General features: G+C 42.7%; 1 protein-coding gene across 5 annotated transcripts in view; it reads left to right on the top strand.

Annotated features, from left to right (window-relative positions):
- The first annotated feature begins 2,526 nt into the window (after nt 1-2,526).
- Ankrd17 (ankyrin repeat domain 17) overlaps nt 2,527-14,207 on the top strand; it is a 138,639-nt gene continuing 126,958 nt past the window's right edge. For 3 of the 5 annotated variants that reach the window (XM_063272901.1, XM_017599098.3, XM_063272902.1), the window contains exon 1: nt 2,527-4,526. In XM_063272901.1, coding sequence (XP_063128971.1) covers nt 4,179-4,526 — 348 coding nt within the window. In that variant the 5' untranslated portion in view covers nt 2,527-4,178. The remainder of the gene's footprint in view (nt 4,527-14,207) is intronic. The other 2 variants (NM_001401338.1, NM_001401339.1) reach the window with 1 other exon arrangement.

Here is a 14,207-nt window from a genome sequence, read left to right on the forward strand (position 1 = left end):
TTGCCCATAAGAAAACCTTGTTAGAGTATTTGCTTCTCTTTGAAACATCACAGGCAAGGCCCTCCGTTGTCTACACTGCTCTCAATGTTCTCATTATCCAATGACTTTTCTATCCTGAAGTTCTAAAGTCCTTCCACAGTGCTTCCCCAAACTAATATGGTCAGGTCTGTCACAGCAATACCCCATTACTCTAGTAACAACTTCTGTCTTAATTAAAAGTTACTATTTCTATGATGAAGCACCGTGGCCAAAGAAAGCTGGGGAGGAGAGGGTTTATTTAGCTTACACTTTGGCATCACCGCTCGTCACGGAAGGAAGTCAGGGCAGGAACCTGGAGGCAGGAGCTGATACAGAAGCCATGGAGGGGTGCTGCTTACTGGCTTGCTTCCACAGCTTACTCAGCCTGCATTCTTATGGAAGCCAGGACCACCAGCCCAGGGCAGCCCCACCAACAATGGGCAGGGCCCTCACCCATCCATCACTAACAGTCAGATCTTATGGAGGCATTTTCTCAGTTGAGGTTCCCTCCTTTCAGATGACTTTAGCATGTGTCAAGTTGACAATAAAACTAGCTAGGACAGGGTGGGTATGACTTAGTGTCCTTGAGTATGTTTAGATTGTACTGAAAGCTCAGAAAACATTAGCTTACACATCCTAGTATCCATTGGTAGTTCTGGATCCCAATGGGGTTCGGAATAAAAGCTGTAGAATCGCTATCCCTAAGCATGGTTGGTGGAACTGAAAACATAGAGACAAAATAAAAGTAGGGAGAAGGTGTGAACTAAAGTGGAACTCCTGAAGCGTGAGCCCTGAGCCATGCAGAAGACAGACGGATGCAACACGTAGAAAGAATGATTAGAGAGATAACTAGTCCAGTGTTTGTGATGGGAAATGAAAATGGCCGACGACATTGGTGGGAAAAGAACCCTGGTGAGATCTTGCTCTCTGTAAAGGACCCATGACTCATTCCTGGTCTTTTTCTACATTTGCAGCGGCAAGTGAGTAATTACTAAATCTGTGAAAATTGTGTGATTTAAGCTGTTTCTAATCACATAATAAGGCTGTCCAGAGATCAAATTCTTTCATTTCTCCATGCTGTCTTTGTCAAGCATTTCTGGGGACTGGAAGTATAAATTTCCCTCCTGCTCAGAGGTTAACAGACTTGAAATATATATATATATATATATATATATATATATATATATATATATGTTTAGATATATGTATATATAGCATATACATACATATATGTATATATTAATGTGTGTGATATATCATATATATACATATATATACACAAAATTATTTGAATATTTTAAGACTTATTTTTAGTTGTTCCTGTGTTTGCCAGAAGGCACTTGGAATTGAATTGTTTCTGTACAAGAGCAGTATGCACTCTTAACTCCTGATCCACCTCTCCAGCCATTTTTATATTTTTATTGGTGATGAATATGCTACATTAGGCAATTTCCTCCCATCACTAATATGGTGATACTTTTGGCTTTCATTTGTACTCCCCCCAACCCCTCCTCAAACCACTTGGAATTTGGGAAACAGAAGGGAATTCTTATGTTGGGACTCCCTTGGAAACTTTAATAATAGTTGTTGAATACTCAAAGCGTCAGGGAAAGATGGGGGCTCAAAGTGTTATCTGAAGCTGTGTGTGGTGGCGCATGTCTGCAATCCAAGCACTTGGGACATTGAGGCAGGAGCAGCCTCTCAAACTCTCTCTTCAGATTCTGATACCAGCAACAAACGGTTTCAAGATCACATGGTATTTCACTGGTATCAAGATGGTGGACCGTGAGCTCAGTAGGACTCCCATTAGGCCCGAAAACGAGCATACTACTAACACTCACACTTGATTTCCTAGAATGCAGTCACCGGTTTATCAGTGTGCCTAACAAATGGCCAGCCAGTCTTGGCTACAAGGTTGGCAAAGCGAGAAACTAGATAGAAATACACTGAATAAAAAATATTAAAAAATAGATACAAATCATGTCAGGGGACTTGACTATTCTTATAGTTTGGCTTTATCTGACAAGTCCCAGAGAAGACTGTCTTTCATTTCTGTTCACTAAAGCAAAAACTATTTTTCCAAATAATGAAGTTGCACCAGAGCGCATTCATAAAGAACATAACTCTGAAGGAATGAACCTGAGTAAGTGAAAAAAATAACCGAACTTTGTGAAGGACTGAAATCAGAAAAACAAAAACCAGGCCAAAGAGAGTCACTGGAACCAGAACATAGTTGGAGAGTTGACTTTGCATAAGGGCAATGAGTTTTGTCATTCTCTCCATACTGAGGAGAGATCAGCCCATTTCTAGCATTTGGAAAATCAAAGGAATTTGTATCAGTGGTCTCAGTCTTCTTGTGAAATTCAAAGTCAGTCATAATGAAATGGGGCTGGCATTCAAAGATTGCAAAAGGTATTCAGGTGGAAAGTGACACAAAGGTGCTGAGGAATATAGAAAATGGCCAAGATCCCACTGGAACCAAGATACATAATACAGTGTTCTGTACAATGTTGTATAGCGGAACTCAGCAAAAAGGCAGGCACTTTGTATATTTGCTATTGCACACAGTACACAGAGAAGCCCCTGGGAACACAGACTCTGATTTCATAGATCACACACACAGTAGGCACATAATGAATTTTTGCTTGAATGAATTGATTTAGTCATCACCAATTCTTCTGTGGTACTCTGTAGCGTACTGGCAACTGCCCACATTTCATATGGTATGCCAGTACTAAAAAGAAAATGCAAAAAATAAAAAAAAATCAGGCACTCAGCTAAACTTAGAAGTCTTAAAATGGCAACTCTGTCAGTTGAGGCACTTTTTTATCTTGTGCCAGTACATCTGTCTTTGATGTTTGCTTTATTTTCCTTATGCCACTACTCGTACTAGACCAGAAGTGGCTAATTCTGAGTTCAATAAGCTACATAAACATGACGTGGTGGTGTGCAGACCTAATATCATCTCAGGAAAATCGCCAGTTCAAGGCTAGCCTGAGCTACACTGTTTCAAGAAGAAAGCTACATTTCAATCTGTCTGCAAGTTCTCCAGGTACTTAAAATGATCTCAGAACCCAGACCCAGAAATGCATACAATGCTGGCACCGCTCCCCCATCCACCTCTTCGGAACCGTATGGTCTTAAACTTCACTACTCAATTCCTGCATATTACAAAGGTGTAAAAGTCAGGTTTAGGCAGTCCGAGACAACTCTGGCAAGAGTTTTATCAAGTGAGGACAGAATCGCTCCAAGGTACGGTTGAGGGGAAACAGTTTTCTTTTGGACCTGGCAGGAGTCTCTCTCTCTCCTTTCACGAAGTTTCTCTCCGGAGATCCAAAGCCCTCTGGCTTAGGCGGTGGAGAAAATGGCCAGGCAGGAAAGTCCGTCCAGGAGGTCCGGGGCGAGGCCCCACCTCCCGGATCTGGAGGCCAGGCCTCCTGCTCGCACAGCTGCCCCACGCTTCCGCGCTCGCCTCCCACTCAGCCCCGGCCCGCTGCTCTCCATCCCACTGCCCCCGCTTCCCTGCACCCCCGCACGCTCGTGGGGGACCCTACTCCGCGGCCCTGGAGTCTGCACTTTGGAGAAGCAGGCAGAGATCCTCGCGCGGCCGCCGGGGCGCCGGCTGATGGCGTCACTCGCGCTTCCGCCTGCGGCTGCGTTCTAATCAGAAGCCAGGAAGGAAGGAGGGAGGGCTGCAGGGCTGTGTGTGGGGGAAGTAACGCGGAGAAGACAAGCCATCCAGGCACTCGCTCGTTCGCTTGCTCGCCCGCCCGCCCTCCCGCGGCCCCTGCTTGCGGTCCCCGCTCAGACTCGGTTTCCCCAGGGAAGCCATTCTAGGCGCACTTCCCCAGCGGCTCCTTCCGGACGCCTGCTCCGCTTTCCCGGGCACGGCGTTCGCGCTCCGCCTCGCCCCCCCTCGCCCTCCCGCTCCCTCACTCCCTCCCTCTCTCCCTCCCATCGCCAAGCTCCCCGCCCTTAGTATCGCGAGACGAGGTGAGAGCTGGCGGAGCGGCGGCGGCGGCGGCAGTAGAGGTGACCGAGGCGGTGGCGGCGGCGGCGGCGGCCCGGAGCGCTGTGTCGGCCCCGGCGCGGCCGAAGTCGCGGTAGAGCGGAGCCCCCACGCCCCTCCCCCGTCCGCGTCCCCCCCTCTTCCCGCGGGGATGGAGAAGGCGACGGTTCCGGCGGCGGCTGAGGGAGAAGGGAGCCCCCCGGCGGCGGCGGCAGTGGCGGCCCCCCCCGCGGCGGCGGAGGTCGGCGGCGGGGCTCGCTCGGCCTCGTCTCCTCGTGGGATGGTGCGAGTCTGCGACCTGCTCCTGAAGAAGAAGCCACCGCAGCAGCCGCACCACAAGGCCAAGCGGAACCGGACTTGCCGACCCCCCAGCAGCAGCGAAAGCAGCAGCGACAGCGACAACAGCGGCGGCGGCGGAGGAGGAGGCGGCGGCGGCACCAGCAGCAACAACAGCGAGGAAGAGGAGGACGACGACGACGAGGAAGAGGAGGTTTCTGAGGCAAGGGCCTGGTTTCACCTCGAGGAGGGCGGAAGGGACCGTGAAGGGCCTAAGGTGGGAGGGGACTTGCGGTGGGACGGAGCCCTCGGGGGCTTAAGATCTGCCTTGGGGACCAGGCTTTCGCCTGCCCCCTTTCTTTGCTCGGCCTGGAGTCGTGAGGTGTGGGAATGTGGGGGAGGGTAGCTGACACGTGGGGGTGGGAGGACCAGAGAGTGCACGGAGTTGCTGAGGAGCTTGTTAGCCTAGGATGCTTCTTCACAGGGTTCAGGGCGGAGGGATTGGTTAGATTCCCGGGTGGCACTTTGGGGCAGGAGGGTGGTCTCTCCGGGGCCAGTACAGCCACCTCATTCCCGGGGCGGGGGCGGAGCTAAAGCGGGAGGGGTAAGATAATAGGTAGGAGAGTCTCTGGGGGACCCACTGCGAGGTTGGTAGTTTTCTGTCAGTGTAAGGTGGCGGCGGAGAGCGATTCTGGAGGGCTGGTAAGATTGTAATGGACTCGGAGCTAAGTATTTGTATCTGGGAGAGACACGTGAGAAGCTGTACTTTTCCATACTGTTTTCGCTGCAGGGCTTTTCTCTCTCTCTCTCTCTCTCTCTCTCTCTCTCTCTCTCTCTTTCTTCCCTTCTTTCTTTCTTTCTTTCAGCTTGTGGCTGAAGTGATCATCACTTACTCGATTTATGAAAGATTTTGGATGAGCCGATCTTACATCCATACGTATGCGTTTACAAATGGCTTAGTACATAAAAATTCTTGTTTGGTGCTCTACGCGTGTATGTAGTGCTTCATCAGGTTCTCCCTTAATAATCAAGCCAGGTCCCTCTTTTATTTAATTAATTAGTTAACCTTACTTATTTATTGTCAAGTAAGTAGGGAAGAAGCGTCTGCTTTGCACCCAGGTTTGATTGTGATTGGGACAGGGAGGCCTATGTCCTAGTGATCTGGTTTCATAACTCTTTATAGTTTTTCCTGGGTCTACAGACAGGCGGCGTTGTAGGACCTTATTCCTTTTAACCCAAAAGATTAATGAACCATACTGATAGCCAACTACGACCTACCAGTTGTTAGCTCTTTTAGAAGGAACCCTCCTGTCAATACTAGGAAATGGAAGCTTTAAACACCCTAAGATGGAGGAAATAATAATTTGGGGCAGCAGAGGAAAGAAGTTGTAAAAGTTGATTAAAACTTTGTTCTGGGAGAGAAGACTTAAGTGAATTATCCACAAGTACTGCTTGCCACTTACTTCCTTTCCTAAACCTAGAGCCCGGAAAAAGTCTGCTTTTGAGTTAATTTTCTTTTCTTCTTCCTTTCCAGGTTCTGTTTAAGTAGAGTCCTTGGAAAGGGACTTGAGGCTCACCTGTTAGCAATAAGACAAAAAAAGTGTTTTAAACCTAGATTAGATGAAGCTACATAGAAAAAGTTCTGAGTAGGACTGCATACCCCAAAGTTTATCCCTTCTGTTATTTCTGCTGTGGTGAATTTGTATGGGTAGTTTGTGCTTGCTTATTTATTGTTTGGGGGCAGCGTGTTGCTTGGGCTTCATTATAAGCAATGGAGACAAGGCTTAGTGTCTAGCAGGCCTAAGGCCCTAGACACCATTAAACAAACAAAAAGAGAAAATAAAACTTTAATATTGAAACAGTGATGAGAAAGATGTGATGGAGTCCTCTTCTGTTTTGATGCTTAGTATTAACCAGTTTTATAATTCTCAGAAGTGGGAAGGATTTTCCTCCTGCAGCTTAGGCTCTTTATTTTAAAACTAAGGACAGCAAGGTTTAAAGAAAACTAGTTGTGTCTGATAGCTGCAAAAGTAGACATCAAGGTTTTTAGAGACCCAGTGAGAGCTGTACATTTTGAAAGTGAATGGTTCATTTTGTCTCCCTTCTGACCTATTTCAAAAACTGGTGCTGGACTTGATGTTTAGCAGCTGTGAGGAAAACACCAGTAGCAAGGTTTTAAGTTTTCTAACATTAAGCTCTGGTTTGGAACAAAGTCATACACTTAGTGTCATACTTAAAAGAAGTATTCTGCTACAAACTGCACCTACCTAGGTAGTTTTGTCTATGGCCTAATAATTCCTTAAGTTGTAGATGGTTTGAAACCTGTAGGAATGTTAATTTTGTAGGTCTGAGTTTTTCATTTGAAATAAATATTGCTGTTTTGACTTTGACCAACTAAGACAATGTTGGTCCTTACTGTGCTTTGCACTGTCATCTGCACGGGTAAAGCAGTAGGTTTGTCAGTGTTGGGTGAAATACACGTAAGAAGACTGAGCCCTTGAGTATGTATGAGAAATGGGCAGGGTAGAAAGAAGTGGTTTCCTTCCGCACTGGCCCCATGCTCTGAGGGAGTGGGGGGTGAGCTCAGGGTGCTGTCTGCTCCACTTAAGCCAGGTGGGTGGGCGGGTTGTGCCACAGTTTCTTTTCTCTTTCACTGTCCTGACATGTCTTCAGAAGTTTAACTTCAGGACTTGGGAAATGTACTTTTTTCTGGTTGTTTTGTCCAAATTATTTTAGCCTACACAGTTTAATAATCTGATCCTTGAACTAATTCTCCAGTAAAAATCATCCAAAGATTAGGAGGGAATATGGTCGTGTAAACTTTTGCAGGTCTAACTTGAAAGCATGCAGGGTGATTTAACATGACAAAAATATAATATATGGTTTTTGAAGAAGTGTTTGCTGGTTATTCTGTCTGTTGAAAGAGGAGAAAATGGAGAAACATGGATTTAAGTAAGAGCTTTATTTGTGAGTGGTAGTACCTGGTTACAGTTAGAGTAGGTATCTTCAAAGTATGTCAGGTCGGATGGCACTGTCTTGTTGCTTACATAGTCTCAGCTGCACCTGGAAAGCGTGTAAAAGATGGAAAACTTCCTGTCTCTTCCCTTCTTTTGACACAAGATTTCAGCTCTAGGTTGAAAGTGTGATTTTCTCCGCTTTCAATGGGCTCCTGACAAGTAAAGATCAAAACTATGCTTCCCAACATAGAAGCAGGTTGTACATTGCATTAAATTAAATATTTAAAAGAAAAAGGTGAAATTGAAAGAGTTTATACTTCATTTAAGAGTTTATACTTCAGAAATAACATTGCATTTTATTGAGTACGCTTTGAGCCATGATTGGAAGCAGCTTTCTCTAAAGCACAGTTCAAAGGGGGGAAATATTAAAGGTAGAGCTTAAGTTCAAGAGCAGTGTTGAAGAAGAAGACATAAAATATAAATATTGTAAGAATCAATTCTACCTATATTTGAGGAAAGGTGTGGTTTTTAAATAAACTTAGGTGAAGGACTTTAGATACTGGAGGCCAGTGAGTTCATGCTGACAGTACTGAGAGGCTCTGCAGGACCAGGAAACTTGTTGTAAGAGGTAGGGTTGAGGATGAGGGAGAAGGGGGGGCTATCTCTAAGTTAGACTCTTGGTTCTTTTTTTTTTTCGGAGCTGGGGACCGAACCCAGGGCCTTGCGCTTCCTAGGCAAGCGCTCTACCACTGAGCTAAATCCCCAACCCCTTCTAAGTTAGACTCTTGATACTAGTTTCTTCTTTCATTAATGTTTTTATTAGGAAGACGTTAGGTTCCTCTGCTGTAAATGCATGAAGTCAGATTAGCTCAGAGAAACTTGCCTATACTATTTTCCTGGTTCTGTTCCACCAGCTAAGTAGCATCATACATAAAATGGATAATCTTTCTCTCTTAATTATTTCCTTTTAGTTAAAGAGGGTTTGATTAAAAACAAAAGAAATAAAAAGGGATAGCATACAGAACTGTTCAGTTAATTAATATCAGTTCTAGGGAGAATCCAGAGTTCATTTAGGAAATCATGAGTGGAGTTCCTTCTTCCTTTCTTGTATCTAGAGCCTGGGAGTAGCTGATGTTTGCATTTTAACACCTTCAACCCCCAACACCCTCCCACCCCTGTTTTGTTTGGAAGTCTGACTGTATAGCTCTTTCTGTCCTAGAGCGCACACTGGAGACCAGGCTGGCCTCAAATTCACCATGATTTGCCTGCCTCTGCCCTCTTGAGTGCTGGGATTAAAAGATGCACCACTATGGCCAGCAATGTCTTTTAATTTCTTAATTACATTGAGTTATGAAACTTCCCTAGAGACAGAAAACAAGTTAATCATCATTGGCTGTTGAATGCCTAGTAGGTGCTTTTTTCTTCTCATATTCTAGCAACATACTAAACAGTAGTACTTGAGTGCCCGTTGTGTATGAAGACTTAGCTAATAGCTATGAGTGTGGACTGTGTGTGGAGTTTGTATTCAATTCTTTGAACCATCCCTTACTGGGGTTGTGGTCTTGGTTCAGTAACTTAACCTCTCTAGCTCATTTTCTTATATATAAATGGGATTAATGGATCCTACTTTATAGCATTGTTAAGAACGCGAAAGGCATGAATAAAGTTTTCATGTTTTCTCATTTTACTGTCTCCATAACCCTTTGAAGTAGGTGCACCATGTTTATTTCATTACTTAAAAATGAGTTCCTACTGTATGCTTAGTCTGCATTGAGTAAGCAATGATAAACTTTTTAAAAGACATGTAAATTAAAAATGTATCAGTTAGTAAACAGGTTGAGAAAATGTAGGAATGAGGTTAAATGGTTATACATTCTGTTTAAGGAATGTGAGTTTCAGAAGCTTAAAAATTTTGCAACAGGACAAGTTTGCTGTGAAGTCTGATGACTTGAGTTTGATTCCTGGAACTCACAAGATAGAAAGGAGAGAACTGACTCCCTCAAGTAGTCCTGAGACATTCATTTTATAGGCAAGATACTAGTTTAAAAGAGCTTTAAGTGACTGTGTGAAGGGTGTGTATCTACTGAGTGTCAGAACAGTATTTAACCTGCGTTTGATTCCAAACATGCTTATTCATTTATAGTTCATTTATTCTTTATTATGCTAAAAGAAAGATATTTCCTTTAAAATAGAGGTTGTTGACTTGGAGTCTGGATAAGGTTTATATAATCATTTATTTTGGTTTGGATTTTTTTTTTTAACTTTTCCCATAGACTTGCAGCTTATATTCAGCTTTTTAGTAGATATTCGGAATGATCTATTGATCTGACATCCCTTTATTTGGAAAACTGCCTCTGAGAAAGTAAGCGGTAACAGGAGGCCTATCATGATAAGTAGTGCCATCTCTCTCTCTTTTCTTGTGACTCTTTACCTTTAAGTGACCTAGCAGTTTATATCTAGAGTTTTAGGACTATCAGGTCTGAAGGCAGAAGCTTGGCTTTGCTTTTTATGTCTTCCACAGTACAGAAGTGTGTGCTGTGTTAAGTCTTATCTGTTTGATTTTCATGAATCCAAATTTTAAGTATGAATATTACATAAATATTCCTTATTAGCTACTTAATCTGGAAAATGTTTGGAACAGCATATCTTAAAGTGAAAGAATTTATTTGTACCTATTTATATTGTATTCATACAAGGTATTTTAATTGGATTCTAATTCTTAGTTTAATTGCCTAAACTTATAATCAGAAGTGTATGAGAATGCCCTTAGATATGATTTTCTTTTGCTCTTTTTTTGGGGGGTGGGTGGGTATCCTAGAACTTGTTCTGTAGGCTGACCTCCAACTCACAGAGATCCTCCTGCCTCTGCCTCCTGAGTGCTGGGATCAAAGGTCTGTGCCACCACTGCCTGGCTAGAAATAGCATTTTTATCTTCATAAATGTTAACATTGACTGGTTTTGTTTCTGTTTAGATTGCTTTTGAGAATTTCATCTTTGATTCCTTACATTGGGCTTTTTTCTTGGTGATTTATTGGTGCTATTAATATTCTTTATGTTCCATATGTTCTCTTTATATTTTCACAGTATGAAAACAGTATTTTGCTTAGTAAATTGTATTATTTTATGACTCATAGAACACTCCATATAAGAGACCTTCCTTGATCCCATATGTAAAGATTTCCTAGAGTTTTTCTTTCGGTAGTAAGTATTCTGGTTTCCAGAGAAAACTTGATACTCTTTTTTAGATACAGGATTTGATTATTTTGTTAATTTCTCCTCTACTCTTTTTCTATATGAGTTGCCAAGTCTTGCTTCTTCAGAGAACTTTGCCCTTATTTCTTTTCCTCTGGTTTCTGTATTTACTAGCTAGTCTTTTGATGGTTTAACTTCCCCCTACCCACATCATTGCAGACTCTTTAATTATTTACTGCTTCTTTTGTGTCTTGTCTTGAATCTGATCTTAAGTGATTTTTGTCTCATCTTCTGTTTTGTTATGTTGTCTATAAGCCAGTCAGTCACCTTAAAATGTATACCTCCAATCTAAACTTGTTCTTGATAATTGAACTCAGACTCTGGACACACACACACACACACACACACACACACACACACACACACACCACCCACACCCATCCACCTTTCTTCGCACATCTAGTCTTTTCTTCTGACCCTTCTCCCTTGTTTCCTGACTACTTGAGGAAATCAGTCAGGAATTAATCAGAGGAAGCAGAACAGATAGGAGATTTATATATGATTGGTAAATACCTAGTTAGTTAGGTAGCATTCAGAGATTCAAGGGAATTAGTTGTTTTATAAGGTGGTAAGGACTGCCTAGAAAAGCCAGTCTGGGAGGCAGTTAGGAATCAAGTTTGTGAGCAGGCTGAAACTCGTGGCCAAAGGCTGAAGTTAATCTCCCCCAAACATTTAGAAATGAATAGTGAGGGGAGAACAATTATGGACTCAGCTTTTGATCAGAGTGCCATTTTTGGTAGCAAGAACAAGATCTCTTTTAGGAGCTCATTTGGGTAAGTCGTGCTTACTAAGAAAAATCACCCTCACTTATACTTGGTTAATTGTCTAGGGATTACATCTTCAAGATCTCAAGGCAGGAATACATTAGTATGTGATTGAAGATACTGTTTGCAACAGACCGGTTGCTGCCCTCCTTTTTTTTTTTTTGGTTCTTTTTTTCGGAGCTGGGGACCGAACCCAGGACCTTGTGCTTCCTAGGTAAGCACTCTACCACTGAGCTAAATCCCCAGCCCCGCTGCCCTCCTTTCTTAATCTGGTTAGAATTGCTAACTAGATTGTCTCATCAGAAGCCATCACCGGTAGGAAAGCAGCACTTCTTAGACCAATCTTTGCTACTGTTTGGTAGGAGAAAAATTGCTTTAAGTCACAGAATTACTGACTAGAGCACCAAAGCATCCTTGTTTAGCCTGAGAAGTAACTGACCACTGGGCCTCTTGGAGTTTGTTGCTGGCTCCTTTAGGTCCCCTTAGTATTGCTTTCACAGGCTGTCTTTGCTTGCTCTCTGTAGCTAAATTTAGGATTTTGTTGTTGGTGATTGATACATAGCTAGCACCCTTTAGTAGGTTTTTCTGCTCTCTTCAGAGCTGTGTACTTACTAGACATGCACTGTGCTCTCTTTGCTAGTATAAATAGGTAAGGGATTTCCAAAATGTTTCCAAAGTATAACTAGGGATCATTGCTTTCCATTTTGGAACTTTCCAGGCTCTCTGACTTTTTAGTTTAGGTTAATGCCTTCTGATTGCTGTATTAGGAATTATATGAGTGATTTGTGTGAAAACACTCAGACATGTGCCCCACACAGGGTAGAGTGGGTTTTTTTGTTCTTATAGAGTGTTTTGTTCGTGTTTTTTTCTTTGATACTCCAGGGATAGACATCCACATATCTAAATTTTAGCTGTCTTTAACTACTTACTGAATCACCCCTGAAGTTGTGTTGCCTAGTATGGCAGACACTGGTTACTGAGCCCTTGAAATGTGTGGTTACTAATATCTGAGAGTCTGAGTTTATAATTTTGATTAAATTTTACACTTATTTTAAGTAGTCATGTATGGCCATTGGCAACCATATCAAAGAGTACAGATATAGAACATTCCCATCAGCACAGAACATTCTGATAGCTCTACCTTGCAGTGTCGATTTGATCTAAAAAATCTAGTGTAGTATATAGCTTACCAAAATGTCTATGTTCCAGATGACCAGGACTGAATCTTGTATCAGGCTATGTCTGTATTTAGTGATAAAGTCTTTAAAAAAGTAATTAAGGTTAAATCAGGTCATCTGGAGAGGTCCTACTCCAGTTTGACTGATTCCCTATAAAAGGAAGTTTAGCTACAGAAATCACACATGCACACAAAGAAGGCTGTGCGAAGATGAAGGAAGGAGGGGATTACCATCTGCAAACAAGGCGAGGGGCCCAGGAGAGACCGACTGCTGGTAGTCTGGTTGTAGACAGAACTGTGAAAGAGCGAACGCCTTTTGAACACCGACTATCGTATTTGTATGATAGCCTTAGTGAGTTTATATGTGGCCTGGAAAGAATAGGAAACAGAAGGATGGTCATAGGTGGCTGTCCTCTTAAGGATAGGCCACGGATAATAAATGCTGTCTTGTTTATATCCATTGGTCAGAACTTAGTTTTATAAATTAGTATTTGGTTGCTGCTATTTGGCTCTATGCCTAGATAAAGTTTATGGGAAACTGGCTTTATAGTAAAAGAAGGATTGTGGACTTTGGGGGATAATTAATATCTTACAAAGTTCTAGGATCACCTTGTCTTTTTAGCTAACAATATAAGAGAAAATGTCTCTACTGGTTGTCTGAAATAATCTTGTTGGCCTAGCTGAGCTGTGGTTCTACTTTTGAAAAAGATGCTTCATTCAGACTAGCTTATCCTCACCATGTGGAACTATAGGGCATTTGCCCCACCCCCACCCCTGGTCTCATGGGAACAGGAAGGGAAAGCATAGACCCTCCTAGCCAACCCTTGACTCCTCCATGTTTTCTTCTGTCGCTTCCAGCCTATTAGTGCTGTTTGTTAACATGCTTAGATCTCACAGCGTCCTAATCTCCTGGTCCCTACCTGGCACATCAGCTTACCCTCGTCCTTCCTTTTCCCTTTCCATCTTTTCTCCCAATAGCTCATTCAGTTCTCATTTAACAAGTGGCTACTCTTTCTGAATGTTGGTCATTACAGATTAAAATTGAAGCCTCTAACTTGGTCTGCAAGACTTGTAATGGCTGCTTCCATTGCCCTCATATCATTTGTACCCTTTTATCTGATCCTTCTTTTTGTCATTCTGAGCTAGAAGGTTCTTATTTTGGAACCTGTGATTATTTTTTTTTGTGTTGAGGTCTTTTACCTAGGCTGTTCTTCCCTTGGCTCTTGATTTTTCTGTATTTTGAAAAAATTTTTTTTTAACTAGTATTTTATGCATGAGTGTTTTACCTGTATCTGTGTCAGTGCACTGCTTCCTTGACTGTTGTTTATGAAAATCAGAAGAGTGTTGGATCCTCTGGAGTTAAAATGCCAGGTGGTTGTGAGCTGCCTTGTGGTTGCTGGGAATTGAACACAGGTCCTCTGGAAGAGCAGCCAATGCTCTTGAAGTTTCAAAGTAGCTTCTTCAACTCTCTCTAGGTTGTTGAGGGAGACTTGCTCTTCTACACCTTTCCATTTCTATCACTAAATTGACTAGATGAGAAACAAGTCCCATATTGATCCTTCACTAAGCTTTAGCAGTAAATATTTGAGTGGATTTTAAAGTCCGTTAACACTTTTTTTAAAAAAGGGGTGTGTGTGTGTGTGTGTGTGTGTGTGTGTGTGTGTGTCTTCTCATTTGTGTTTGTTTGCCTGTGTGCCTTGTTTATTTGTACTGATGACGCGGATATGTGTTTGTGGAGGTCCAGGATGTACTAT

The sequence above is a fragment of the Rattus norvegicus genome, chromosome 14, assembly GCF_036323735.1.
Source record: "Rattus norvegicus strain BN/NHsdMcwi chromosome 14, GRCr8, whole genome shotgun sequence".
Taxonomy (NCBI): domain Eukaryota; kingdom Metazoa; phylum Chordata; class Mammalia; order Rodentia; family Muridae; genus Rattus; species Rattus norvegicus.